Raw genomic sequence first — 12,232 nt, 5'->3', positions numbered from 1 at the left:
TTATGACGTAGATCAAATGACAAACAAGCTCCGTTTTTGTGTTTAACCTTTTCCTTTTTTGAGGACTGTCTCTACGGATATGAAATGGTTGGCAGTAATACGTATAAAACTAAATAAATAAAAGCACATTTTCTTAAGTGCAATAAGAATTATTTAACAACAGCATGATTACGCATATATCTGCCAGGTGGGTCGCGTGCTGATGACGCCATACTTTTGACATTGGCATGGAGCGCAATTAGAATATAGGTAACGATTAGCGAGACATTTGTTTTATACTTAAAATCTGACGCTTCTTTCTATAATTATTATATGTGATATATTATTTGTTGCAAAGACTATAAACCAAGAAGTGTTCGGCTCTGTTATAAGCTCTAGTCTGGCTTCCATGTGATTGTTAGCTAATGCCTTTAGCTTACTAGCTGCTAACTACACACTATTTCTCTTTTCAGCGGTCATAGTATTTGCGGTAATTATGGCTCTTCCTTGGCTCTCAGGATCCCTTTCTGGGCTACTCTTGGAGACAGCGTCCCTAAATTGTCAGAGGAATTTCAGGTAAAATTCTTAGAAATGTTGGATTGTGTACTTTATTAGACCATCTAAAGAAACCAATTCAGCAAAAATGATCCAGCTGACCAGAAAATGTTGCATTTTGTATTGCAACTTTAAATATATTGTGTAATATGCGTATGTGCCTTTTTGATACCGCAGTGCTGTTTTTAAATTCGTATATATTTAAACTGCATTTACTGTAAATCTAAGTTTAAGACGTGGATGGAAACCCGAATAAACTTTTGAATAGTAAATATCTAAAGTCATTAGTATGAGCTGATTATTTTCAGACACGCACACAAAAAAGGATGTAAGGTTTGTTAGTTTTTTCATTTGAAGGGAAAGTCCTTCCATGTGTGAGTGTTTTTCCCTATTCTTCTAAAGTCACATGTAAACACTTTTCCAGAAAGATATGCAAGAGCCGGTCTCATAGGACAGGCTGAACACTTTCATTTTACAGCAGTGGAGTGCCCCTCAGCCTCCATGTCCTATTATACAATTGAATTTTCTAATTCAGTTATCCGGTGCAGTTTGTGCCCTTAAATTACCCCCATGAGCCAGCCCTGAATCATTTCTTTATTCAGTGCTTATGGAGCAGTATAAGAAGCAACTTGTTCAATTTATAATATCACATGATATTTAGCTTTATATTTTAGTAGAAAAGTGGATTACTTGCATACCTGCTGACTGAGGGATCTAAGTGACTGTCATGGTCAATGATGCTTGGTAATGAGTAATGTCCTTAACTCCTTAAGTTGGACATGACTAATATACTATTTGTCTTGTCAGTGTATCTGCTGTTGCTGCAGCCATTCAAAAAATGACAAGAGTACGTGTAGTGGACAACAGTTCTCTTGGAAATACTCCATATCACCGTCCGCCGAGAGTGATCCACGTCTACACCAAGAACGGCGTAGGAAAAGTTGGTGACAGAGTGTTACTTGCCATTAAAGGACAAAAGAAGAAGGCGCTTATCGTTGGACACAAAATGCCCGGAGAGCGGATGACTCCACGCTTTGATTCTAACAATGTTGTACTCATTGAGGACAATGGGAACCCCACAGGAACAAGGATTAAAGTTCCTGTACCCACACATCTACGTAAACTAGAGGGAGATTACTCTAAAGTATTGGCAATTGCCGGTTCATTTGTCTAACTGTGTCAAATATGTGAACATTTTGTGAACAAGCTGTCTTCAATAAACTTTAAAAGAACAGATGCTATTGCAATAGTTTTTTTTGTTGTTTTTGTTTTTTAACTTGGTACAGCAATTAGGTCAAATCTTTATCAACATGTCTGTTTTACGGAAGCATCCCAATGCTTACAATAAATATAGGCTTTTCCTTTAAAGCATACACACGTCTAGTCCAGTAGCCAAGGAGAATGTGGGCCAAACTTGTGTTGTGGAAACAATGGAAAAATATCATGAGCCTTTGAATATTTATTGAAGGCACGAAATACATTCGTAACATAAAACACATGACTGGCACATTTTACTGGTTGTTCGTACCATGATTTCTTTTTTTCTGTGTGTATAAGGCAATCATCAGTATCGTGATTACTGTAAAGGTCACTAAAAGTGAACGGATACATTAATATTAATGTGAGGCAACTTCTAAAGCAGCTTCCTTCAACTATAATTCAAGTACAATTTAGAAAAAAAAAACTAAGGTGAGTGGCTTCAATTCATCAACGTCATATTAAACAGGTTAAACTCAATACATATTAAATGTTTCAAGCTTGTCACTGACATCAGATTGGCTCAGTAGTGACACCTACAGGTGTAAGAGTGAAACTGCTGACTCAACACCATGACAACAACTTCCGGTTTTCTAAAACAAAATTTAAACAAATGAATGCACAATTACTGAGAAACTAAAGTACTTTGAAAAAAATACCACAGAAACAGATTTTCAGACAGATTTCAAAGAGTGAAATTTTCAGTGAGTGACATCAAAATTAAAACATGTAAAACCAACTCGCAGTAAACATTGCAGCTAATGGTCATGCTGTGTAAATAAAGATGACACATTCATGTCACACGGTGACGGCTACATGCTGAAGCTTTGCATAGATCCTAAAATATGTCCAGGACACACCATGTTGGCTTTTCTGGACTTTGGTTGTCTGTTACACAGCTATTTTGCAACTTTTATTTAAGCTGAGGTGGGATGTGTAAAAGAATCTGAAGGTTTCTAGGGCTAAAGGGTCTTCATAGCTCCAGCTTCGCAGCAGTCTGCAGGCACTGCGCCCTTACTCGATACACCTTAACAGAAGGTCCTCTTCAACCACACATGGTCAGATAAAGCCACTAGGCAAGGTAACAAATAAAGTTAGACAAACAGAAAAGTTTGACAAAAGGATACTGGATACTTTTTCTTTTTAAAACAGAACTCACCTCTGTCAGGTTCATCTCTGCCTCTCCTGATCCCGCCTTGTCAAAGTCTCGGAAAGACCCTATTAATTAAAGTTTTCATCATTTATTGTCACTGCATTAAAAATGAAATATGGTGCCACTATGCTGCTTTTATTTCTAATTATGTGTCTGTGAATATTACTTACTAAACATGGCTTCAAGCTTAACCAAGCAGCAGATGAAGTTGTCAAAGTCAATCATCTCATTCTCTGCATACCGGGCCACCAGAATCTGGTTGAGTCGATTATTCAGTTTGAAACCTACACAGAGTTTAAAACGGGTTAGTATTCTCTTAGTGGTCAGTATGAGTACTTTATAGTATAATTAGGTATGCCATGCTAGTGCCAGGTTGGATCAGCTTTTGCCTTCAGAGTTGCTTTAGATCTTAATAGCACAGAGTCAAAATGCTTGAAACAATTCATCAGAGATTTTGGTCAGAGAACTTCTGCTCACTGGATATTTTTTTCTGTTTCCGACCATTCTTTTAAACCCTAGAGATGCCATGTGATTGGCTGTTAACCTGTACTTGGTTTAACAAGCAGTCGAGCCAATGAAGTGACTGGTGTGTGTAGCTGTGTCAATATGATGCTTTGATATGAAAAACTCTACCTGCTGCTTCCACAGCAAGTCGCATCTCATATGAGCTCATGGCCCCTGACTTGTCGAGGTCGAATTGTCTGAAAATGACCTGAGAGACGGAGACAGTAACATAAATAGAAATACAGATAATCTAAGTATAACGTTCCTGTTTTAATCGCTCTTACCAGCCACTTTCGGATCTTGTTCCAGAGGATCTGAAACTCCACGAGCCCTAAACGAGCACTACCATCTTTCTAGGAAGCATTTTGTCAAGGGGGCAAACAAATCACATACTAAAAGCACAATTTAATGCCTAAAACAGTCAGTTTTGCAAGATTTAGATGTAATAACACCAGAGGATACATCCATCAGGTTCACCATGGTCCTACAGGACTCCATACTGAAGCCATCAGTCTTCAGGTCTTTGTCTGAAATGATAAAAACTTTCTTCAAACCATCTGGCTAAAAAAAAGACACACAGTTAAAGGGAAAGGACACTACAGTGGAATCTAATACGCTAATGGGAGATGTATTAGTAATATGTGAACTGCACCCAAAATAAAGAGAACACTCACGCCGGGTGACAACTCTGTTTAGAATGGTCCTAAGCTCGCGAATAGAAATCTCCATGTCCTGCAAAACAACAAAGGACAACAAAACTTTGCAACTAAGAGCAACTTTACTGGCTTTGTTCCTATCATGAATACTGCAAACGCAACTATTACCACTACATATGTTGCTTTATCAGATAATTATATAAAAGTAGTAGTACATAGGTGAAAAGATGCTAACCAGTAAGAAAGATCTTTTCAAAACCTACCTCTCCCGCTAGTTGAGCAAACATGGCCTTAAAAGAGTCATCGATGTCATCTTCAGTTATTTCTTCCTGTAGGAAAGCAAAGCATGGCAGGTACAGGGTGTAAAATCATTAACACTCTTGCAATTTGTGCAATAGTTTAAAATTTCCCGACTGATGTATACGTACATCCTCTCCCAAATCGGCAGAGACTTCATCATCCAGCTCTCTGCAACAGACAAACTCTATTGGTACAGGGCCTCCTTTTCCACACATTGTAATCGGTGAAAAAAAATAACAAAATACAAGAGGAAACATACTCGGTCTCTGACTGCTTCTCAGTGAACACCCTTAGGACAAAGTCGGCCTCTTTACTGGGCTCAAAGGTGGAGGGAACAATGAGGTACTCTCCTGGAGGCAGACGGAGCCGTGTGCTCACCTCCCGGAGGTTGATGAAGGTTTCCGAGCGAGCACAGGAGGAATGGCTCAAAAAGAAATTCTTCTTCAAATGGACATTTTGGCAGCCTCTGTACTAAAGGCAGCAGCAAGCAGAACATTGGTTAAAATACATATGCAGGCTTTTAGCTCCATTTACTGTAAGTACAGTCATACATGGTTCACATTACACTAACAGTAATGGTCATGAATTTTTTTTTTAAAGTAGTAAAAAGTGCTGCTTACCTCTTCTGGAATCTGCAAAGATAACAGGGGAAAGAGTTAAGGAATGAGCATGAGGATCCTTTTAAACATACAAACAAGGCAAAGGGACAATACAGATTTTCTCTATTCGCACCTCATACAGAGCAAAGCCAATGGTGTGCATGTCTTGACCTTGACGTCGATATCTGCGTCGGTCTTTCTGCATGAGGGCTACTAAAAAACTGCACGCCACCTCATCGTCCTCTGGGTCGTCGTCCTCCTCCAGCAGCGTGATCTTATACTGAGGGTTGATCCAAAACGTGTCTGCACAGACGGGACATTTGTGTTAGCCTGCTTCATGGTCCAACAGTAACTCACAGGCGGAAACTGTGTACACTTGATTGTAAAAGTCATCTTTGTGAGGTATACACAGTTAGGACTCACTGGGATGGTTCCTGCAGCCCCCGGCGGTGCTGCCTCTCCTCCACGTGCCGTAGAACTTGATGGTGTTCCAGTGGCTCAGGCTGTCGTCACTCAGAGCATCTGGAGTCAAGTTGCAGATCTCTAGTCGAGAAAACTGCCTGATGAAATCACTGAAGGACATCCTGGAAGATGTAGGTGTAGCTTTCCTTAAACATCTAGTTTAACACTGTGCTTTTTCACTAGCTGTAAGAGTTTGATGATCAAATTTGCAGCACTCTCATATCTGTGTGTTAATGATAAACCTGAAGCTGGGAAACAATAAGCTTAGCACTAAAATGGATCAGAAGGAAATAATTAACAGCACACTACACTGGTAATTACAGCTGTACAAACAAACCAGCTGTTTTTTTACAAGACAACACTCCAGCAGCAAGTCACTGCTTCTAAGTTGTTTTTAAATGGAATAAAATCACATTTATATCTTTATGAAATCTATGAATATCTATGGTCAGAGTCAGTTTAGTGTTTACTCTTAAACTTTCATTGTCTATGCTGAGTTTTTGCTAACAGCCTTGTTGTAGCTTATTGTTAGGACAAAGACACAATATTCTCATCCAGGCAAAAAATATCTGTCTGTTTCTTTAAAATCATCTCGTACCAAAACTCGCCATCTTCCATCTGCAGATGCAAGTCTTCTCGTTCAGAGGGGTCGATCTGATCCCATTCAGGAGAACTACAAACGACAAGAAAAGCAGGCAAGAACAATTAGTGAAGATGGTGCACTGTATTTGACCACTTCCTGATTTGTTATTTCTTTTAAATATCTGTCACGCTTACATGTTTCAGATCAAACCAAGTTAAAACAAAATGCCATCAAATGGTGATTTCATTCATTAAAAGAAAAATGCTGCCTGGCCCTGTGTGAAAAAATTGCCCTCCATGTTAAAACATAAATCAACTGTGATTATCTACATTTTTGGAAAGCTGAGTTCAGTTCCATTAGCCACACGCCGGCCTGATTGCTGCCAGACCTGCTGAATCGAGAGACCAAATAAAACCTGTCTGGCAAAGTGAAGTAGGCTAAAAGATCTCAAAAAGCATGCCACGATTTAAAGAACCTCAAGAACAGATGAGGAATGAGGTCATCGACATCTATGAGTCTAGAAACAGCCATTTGTAAGGTTTTGGGACCCCAGCGAATGTAGAGCCATTATCTACTAATTGAGAAAACTTGGAAGAATGGTGAACTTTTCTGGGAGTTGTCAGCCGACTGAAATTATTCCAAGAGAGTATCAACGACTCATCTAGGAGAGAGAACCCAGAACATCTAAGGAATTGCAGGCTTCACACAATTAAGGTCAGAGTGGTCATGATTCAACAATACGAAAGATTTCACACAAGGCCAGGTCAGTTTGAATAACAAAGTTTCAGTTTTAATAAATAAAATCATCATTTAAAAACTGCATTTTGTATTTTCTCAGATTATCTTTGTCTAATATTAAAAGGTGTTTAATCAGAAACGTGTAATTAATATACAAAGAACTAAGAAATCAAGAAGGGGGAAAGTACTTTTTTTTTTTTTTTTTTTTTTCTTTACAGCCACATATTTTATAGTCAAAACATATAGGAAACAAGAAAAATGGAAAGGATTTATTACTCTCATATAGCATACTCATATTTAAACACACACTCACTTGTCACTCCATGCACCAGTCCACTCCACCTGGCCCCAAGGGTTACGTATTCGGATGAGGCGTTCGTTGTTGCCATGGAAATTAACCTACATAACAGCAGAATGACAGAAAAATTAAAAACACGACTTTTACGGTCAGGCAGAGACTAAAAACGATGCACAATCCAGCAAACACAGACCTCCTTTAGCCCAGTGACTGAGTAGGCGTGGCCTTTCACAAGCTTCTTGAATGTCACAGCCTCCATGTCAAAGGCACTGGTGATCTGTATTTATATAAAACACGATTACTGCATCTCAGTATGAGTCTGTTAGCATGGAAAGAAACAGGAGTGCTTTTAATAAAATGTATTCAGCACTTACATCGATGGAGCAGCCCAGCAGGGAGCCTCTCTCCAGCGCTTTGCCAATTATCCTGTAGAGATCTCTGGGAGCTCGGCGGAGCTCGTACATCTCAGACACACCACCTGTGAAGTCCTCAAACCCTTCAGTGGTGCTCCCTCCAGACAAAGCCTCATAGGAGCCATTCAGCCTGATAGCACATCAAGAACACACTTCACATTGATTGCCGTACACAACAGCTCTTCAGATTACGGCTTGCTGTTAAATGCTAAGCGATGTAGCGGGCAGACACCTACTTAGCATAAGCTTTCTCCAGGAGTGCACTCCAGAATTCATTGCCCTCAGCTGAATGGACAAACATTAGCTCCCCATCCTTCACTGGCAATCTGTCATCAATCACGACATCTACCCATTCGCCAAACTGCCAGAACTGCAACACAGAGCAATAATCAAGAACTCCATCCAAATGAAGTGCTTGCAAAGAGAGTTTGTAGAAGATGATGTGAAAGTACCTGAAAGTGGAAGATTCCTGCATAATCATCTTGGAAGGACTGACCGTGTGGGACAACCCGATGAAGAAGCTTCTCATTCAGCGTAAGAGAAGCAATGGCTGCTAAGAGCCAGCAGTCACCTGCAATTAAAAAACAAGCTTTAGGAACCTCCATCCATCTGTGGCTTCCTGGTTTTCATGGCAGATTCAGCATTAATGACTCACCCAGTGCTCCCTGACAGATGTCTGTTCTGGTTGCACCACCAACGATGAACTGAGGGTCTTGTGTTAGTTCCTATGGAGAAAAAAAAGAAAATAAGTATAATATATATAATAAGTATAATAACAGTCAAAGATTTGAACATTTTTTTAATCTACAGTCATGGTATAAAGAAAGCACACCCTCTTTAAATTCTGAGGTTTTTATGTATCGGGACATAATAAAAACAATACAGCCTTTAGCATGTCTTAGAACAACACAGAAGTAGACTGTGGAAAACCCTTACTGCTTCACTGAAGCAAGTGTGTTAAGGATAATGCTAAGCAAGAAAGACACCGGTGCTGTCCATCACTCTGGGAATAGTAAGAAGGCCATTTCCAAATGAAATGTAGGGCATCAGTCAACAGTGAGAAATATGACTCACAAGTGGCAAACATTCAAGGCAGTCACCAATCTTCCCAGGAGAGGAAATCTCGCCAAATTCACCCCGATGTCAAATCATGCAAGTTAAACTGCAAAAACAAAAAACCCAAGAGCTACAAACTCTACTGACCTCAGTTAGCATGTAAAATGTTAACGTTCATAACAGCACAACTGGCAAAAGACTGAAAAAGTGTGGCTTATTTGGAAGGGTGGCCAGAGGAAAGTCTCTTCTCCGAAAAAAACAAAACAAAGGACATGTCAGCATGGCTTAAAATTGCAAAGTTGCATTTGAACAAATCACAAAACTTTGAAACAATGTTCTTTGGACAGATGAGACCAAAGGGGAGATGTTTGGTCTTGATGCACAAACCCAAACACAGTATATCGGCACAAATACAAACACTAGCAACTGTCAAGCACGGTGGTGGAGGAGTGATGATTTGGGTTTGTTTTGCAGCCTAAACTGGATCCAGCAACAGGACAATGATCCCAAGCACAGCAGCAAATGTCCAGACCTCAACCTGACTAAAATGCTGTGGTCGGTCCTTAAAAAGCTGTGCATAAACAAATACCAGCAATGAACTGAAGCACTGCCATAAAGGAAAGTGGGTCAAAATTCCTCCTCAGTGATATGAAACTAATAAAGTCATAAAGAAAGCAAAATGTTATTGCTCCTAAAGGTGGCACTACAAGCTAATGAATCATGGGCAGTGTTTAGTTTTTCAAACACTGTTTCTCTGTAATGGCGTCATCTTTACTGAAGAACATAATAACATTGTGTAATACATTGCGTGTTGTTTTTCATGTGAGGATGTATTTATTTAATTCCAAGAACTGGAGAGGACTAGATAATATTTATGTCCTGATATGTAAAACCTTGGAAAAGAGGGTGTGTTTTCTTGTTATCATGACTGTTTGAAGCATCATATCATTTATGTGCCAACTTCCTGCACTGTAAACAAATGTCCCAGCGAGGGAGCAGTCAGAGAATGTGTTACATGCCAACAGCTGCCGTGGTCAGAGAGGTCCCTGTCCCTACTTGTGCTATTCTGTCTGAGCTGGCAGACATGAAATGAGAAACTGCCATCGATATGTTTGCTGGCAGGTCCAGTCATGTCCAGCGACAGACAAAACAGCACATGAGTTGTGAAATATCACATGAGATGGGCCAAAAGCAATACACTTTTAATTGTCTTTATATAAATGTCTGCACAATAAGTGTTATTTTTTAATTTCAGACTCTCATATGAGACTACAGACTACGGTGCCTGTGCATCCTCTCGGTTATCTCACCGTGGGCCTCATCCACTCCACATCCTTCGTTTTAGAGGAATAGGGGGCAAGTTCCTTAAAGCCCAGGGATGGAGGCTCGGCAGGGAAATAGGGGTCTTCAAACAGGCAGCCTGACTCCAGACATTCCTGCTTCAGTGCCTCGTAATCCTGGCCCGCAAAGTGCACAGCTTGGTCCTTGGAGCCCATCCCTTCCGCCCGGAGCCTGTTGGCATATATGCTTGCAGATATCCCTCCAACCGAATACATGCTGGTGCAAGATAAAAATACAGAGTTGGTGGTTGGGTATGCACGGTGTCATCTATAAATAGCAGCAAGCTAATCTGTGGCACACTCATGTCTAAGAGTTATAATACAGCAATCAAAACCTGCATTCAGCTAGCTGGCAACCCTTTGTGACGCAGAAATTCAGCATTATGATGTTAGCTTGCATCTAGCATAAAAGTGAAGGCTGTAGGCTCTGAGAACACTGAGGTCTGTCAAGTCATTTATCATTATTATTATTATTATTATTATTGTCCCTTATAGGTAATGTAAACAACTTAAAACATAGGCATTTCAAATTTTTTTTTACATTTCATATGTAAAAAAAAATATAACAATTCCTTCACTTAAAAAACTTTATAATGCATTTTTTTTTTAAATCAGCATTTCACTAAACGTTTAAGAATTGTTTTTCTGAGTGTAGTGAGGTGCACAGTGACCAGATTTATGACCTCAGTATTTCCTCATTCCAGGTTACGGCCCCACAGAAAGCAAATCCTGCAAGTTTCCCTGGTAAAACTCATCATAACTCAGTTTTTTCATATTTAGTTTAGCTCCAAGTTCATTTACTATGATCATGAAAACAAAATGATAAGTGATGGGATAAACAAAACATCTGGCAGACAGAAAAGGAATAGTGACGATGGGTAACGGTGTTATAAGAATCACCACCCTGAACCCAGAGCAGCAAAAGAAGAAATGTGATACCTTGTCTGTATTGGCAAGCTGAGAGGGAGAATCAGACAAAAACAGAGAGAAAGGTCATTCACATAAGCTGCTTTTTTTCTTTCTTTCTATAAATCAGATGCACAATACAAAGGATATGCAGTATTTAAAATTGATTAGGGGGGAGGGGGTGTCTTATTTTCCAGGCTATATTCAGATCTTCAGGGAAAAGAAAAGACCTATGTAAGGAAATCATGAGTTCAAAAGAAGTAAACCTCCCTTAGACTTGAATTTGGTACCTCATGAATCAGTGCTGACTAGATCCTTTGGTTCTCTACTTGCCTCAAAAGGAATCCCAGTGAGCCAAGTTAGGTAAATAGTCTGGGCGCTGAAAGTTGGAAGGGTAAACTTGGCTGGAGCTACAGTGGTGAGGGGGCCAGGACATTCGTGAGAAAAATGGCTAGGTTGGAGAATGAGCTGGTGTGCAAAAACAGGCTATGCTTTTGGTAAAAACAATCCGCAGACAGGAGCATTGTTTGAAGGGCCATCGTGCCCCTGCTCTGAGGCCCCACTCCCCATTGAGCTGCGGGAATTCCTCTCTGCTCTTTCAAAGGCTGCTGATCACAAGGATCTTTTTATTTCCTCCAAATAAAGTAATCAATAGGACTTCAGCAGCACCGTAAAAACAACAGTCAGTCAATAGAAAAATAAAAACAAAAAACAGAGGAGCAGCATTAGTGTCTGAGTAATGCACGTTTGCTGCTTCGGTTCATTTGTGATTTCACAGGCCCGAGACTTAAAAGTGACATTATGTCATTACACAAATGGTTTAGTGCACCTGTTCAGAAGTGTGCTGCAGGCCTGTCTTTACGCGCCCCCGCTTTAAAGATTTCTGGTAACAACGGAGCACATTCACACTCTCATTTAACCCTGGATAACGTAGCTGAATTAAATCTGTGATCCCCGAATTAGACGGCTGTTATTTGTCTTGACTCTTGCGAGAGATAAAGCCTGCATTAAATCAAATCAAACAAACCGCACTGTGGCCTGCACTTCACAAGGCACCGTTAACCTCAAGCTCTCCAAATAACAAAGAAATAAAACGCACAAAACGACACTCACCGCCGCTTTCACGTTAATTTCAAGCTCCTTGTAAATGAACTGGATACAGTAGTAACTGTGTAAATCTGGTGGGGACACTGGTTCCGTTGGATCGCAGGTCCAGCCCAAGGTCCAACCCCTCTGCACCGTCAACACTGCTGCACCGCCCCCGCCCCTACAGGAGGAGGGGCCAAAATTCACACCCACCACACACTGCCGTTGGAGGCGCTAAAGATGGCAGTTAACCATGAACAACACACTTACTGAACAGTATCTAAAAGTCATCTCTTTAAGAAATAGGAAAAGGTTCATCAAAGACCTGAGGCAGGATCGGAGAGATT

At 40.2% G+C, this 12,232-nt stretch overlaps 2 protein-coding genes across 4 annotated transcripts; one reads left to right on the top strand and one right to left on the bottom strand.

Moving 5' to 3' along the window:
• The first annotated feature begins 61 nt into the window (after positions 1 to 61).
• Positions 62 to 1,783, top strand: mrpl14 (mitochondrial ribosomal protein L14). Of its 2 annotated transcripts, none has more exons than XM_039621949.1 (3): positions 62 to 187; positions 453 to 555; positions 1,342 to 1,783. In XM_039621949.1, exons 2-3 carry the CDS (start codon positions 476 to 478, stop codon positions 1,706 to 1,708), a joined length of 447 nt encoding a protein of 148 aa, XP_039477883.1. In that variant the 5' UTR covers positions 62 to 187; positions 453 to 475; the 3' UTR covers positions 1,709 to 1,783. The 2 variants fall into 2 exon arrangements, with proteins under 2 accessions (XP_039477883.1, XP_031593483.1); XM_031737623.2 differs by having other exon boundaries at positions 169 to 249.
• A 192-nt stretch (positions 1,784 to 1,975) lies between these two features.
• Positions 1,976 to 12,068, bottom strand: LOC116318561 (calpain-1 catalytic subunit-like). Of its 2 annotated transcripts, XM_031737593.2 has the most exons (23): positions 11,913 to 12,051; positions 10,833 to 10,850; positions 9,864 to 10,110; positions 8,153 to 8,222; positions 7,950 to 8,068; positions 7,734 to 7,867; positions 7,459 to 7,627; positions 7,278 to 7,361; positions 7,100 to 7,185; positions 6,064 to 6,138; positions 5,427 to 5,587; positions 5,137 to 5,306; positions 5,025 to 5,036; positions 4,664 to 4,875; positions 4,533 to 4,572; positions 4,368 to 4,433; positions 4,123 to 4,180; positions 3,911 to 3,975; positions 3,733 to 3,801; positions 3,578 to 3,656; positions 3,115 to 3,228; positions 2,951 to 3,009; positions 1,976 to 2,863 (listed from the first exon to the last, which is right to left on the bottom strand). In XM_031737593.2, the coding sequence occupies exons 3-23, from the start codon at positions 10,107 to 10,109 to the stop codon at positions 2,837 to 2,839; spliced, it is 2,115 nt and encodes a 704-aa protein (XP_031593453.1). In that variant the 5' UTR covers position 10,110; positions 10,833 to 10,850; positions 11,913 to 12,051; the 3' UTR covers positions 1,976 to 2,836. The 2 variants fall into 2 exon arrangements, with proteins under 2 accessions (XP_031593453.1, XP_031593454.1); XM_031737594.2 differs by lacking the exon at positions 10,833 to 10,850 and having other exon boundaries at positions 11,913 to 12,068.
• Between the last annotated feature and the right edge of the window lie 164 nt (positions 12,069 to 12,232).

The sequence above is a fragment of the Oreochromis aureus genome, linkage group 13, assembly GCF_013358895.1.
Source record: "Oreochromis aureus strain Israel breed Guangdong linkage group 13, ZZ_aureus, whole genome shotgun sequence".
Lineage (NCBI taxonomy): Eukaryota > Metazoa > Chordata > Actinopteri > Cichliformes > Cichlidae > Oreochromis > Oreochromis aureus.
The sequence above is the reverse complement of the archived record's forward strand: the minus strand, read 5'-3'. Positions and strand labels throughout refer to the sequence as shown.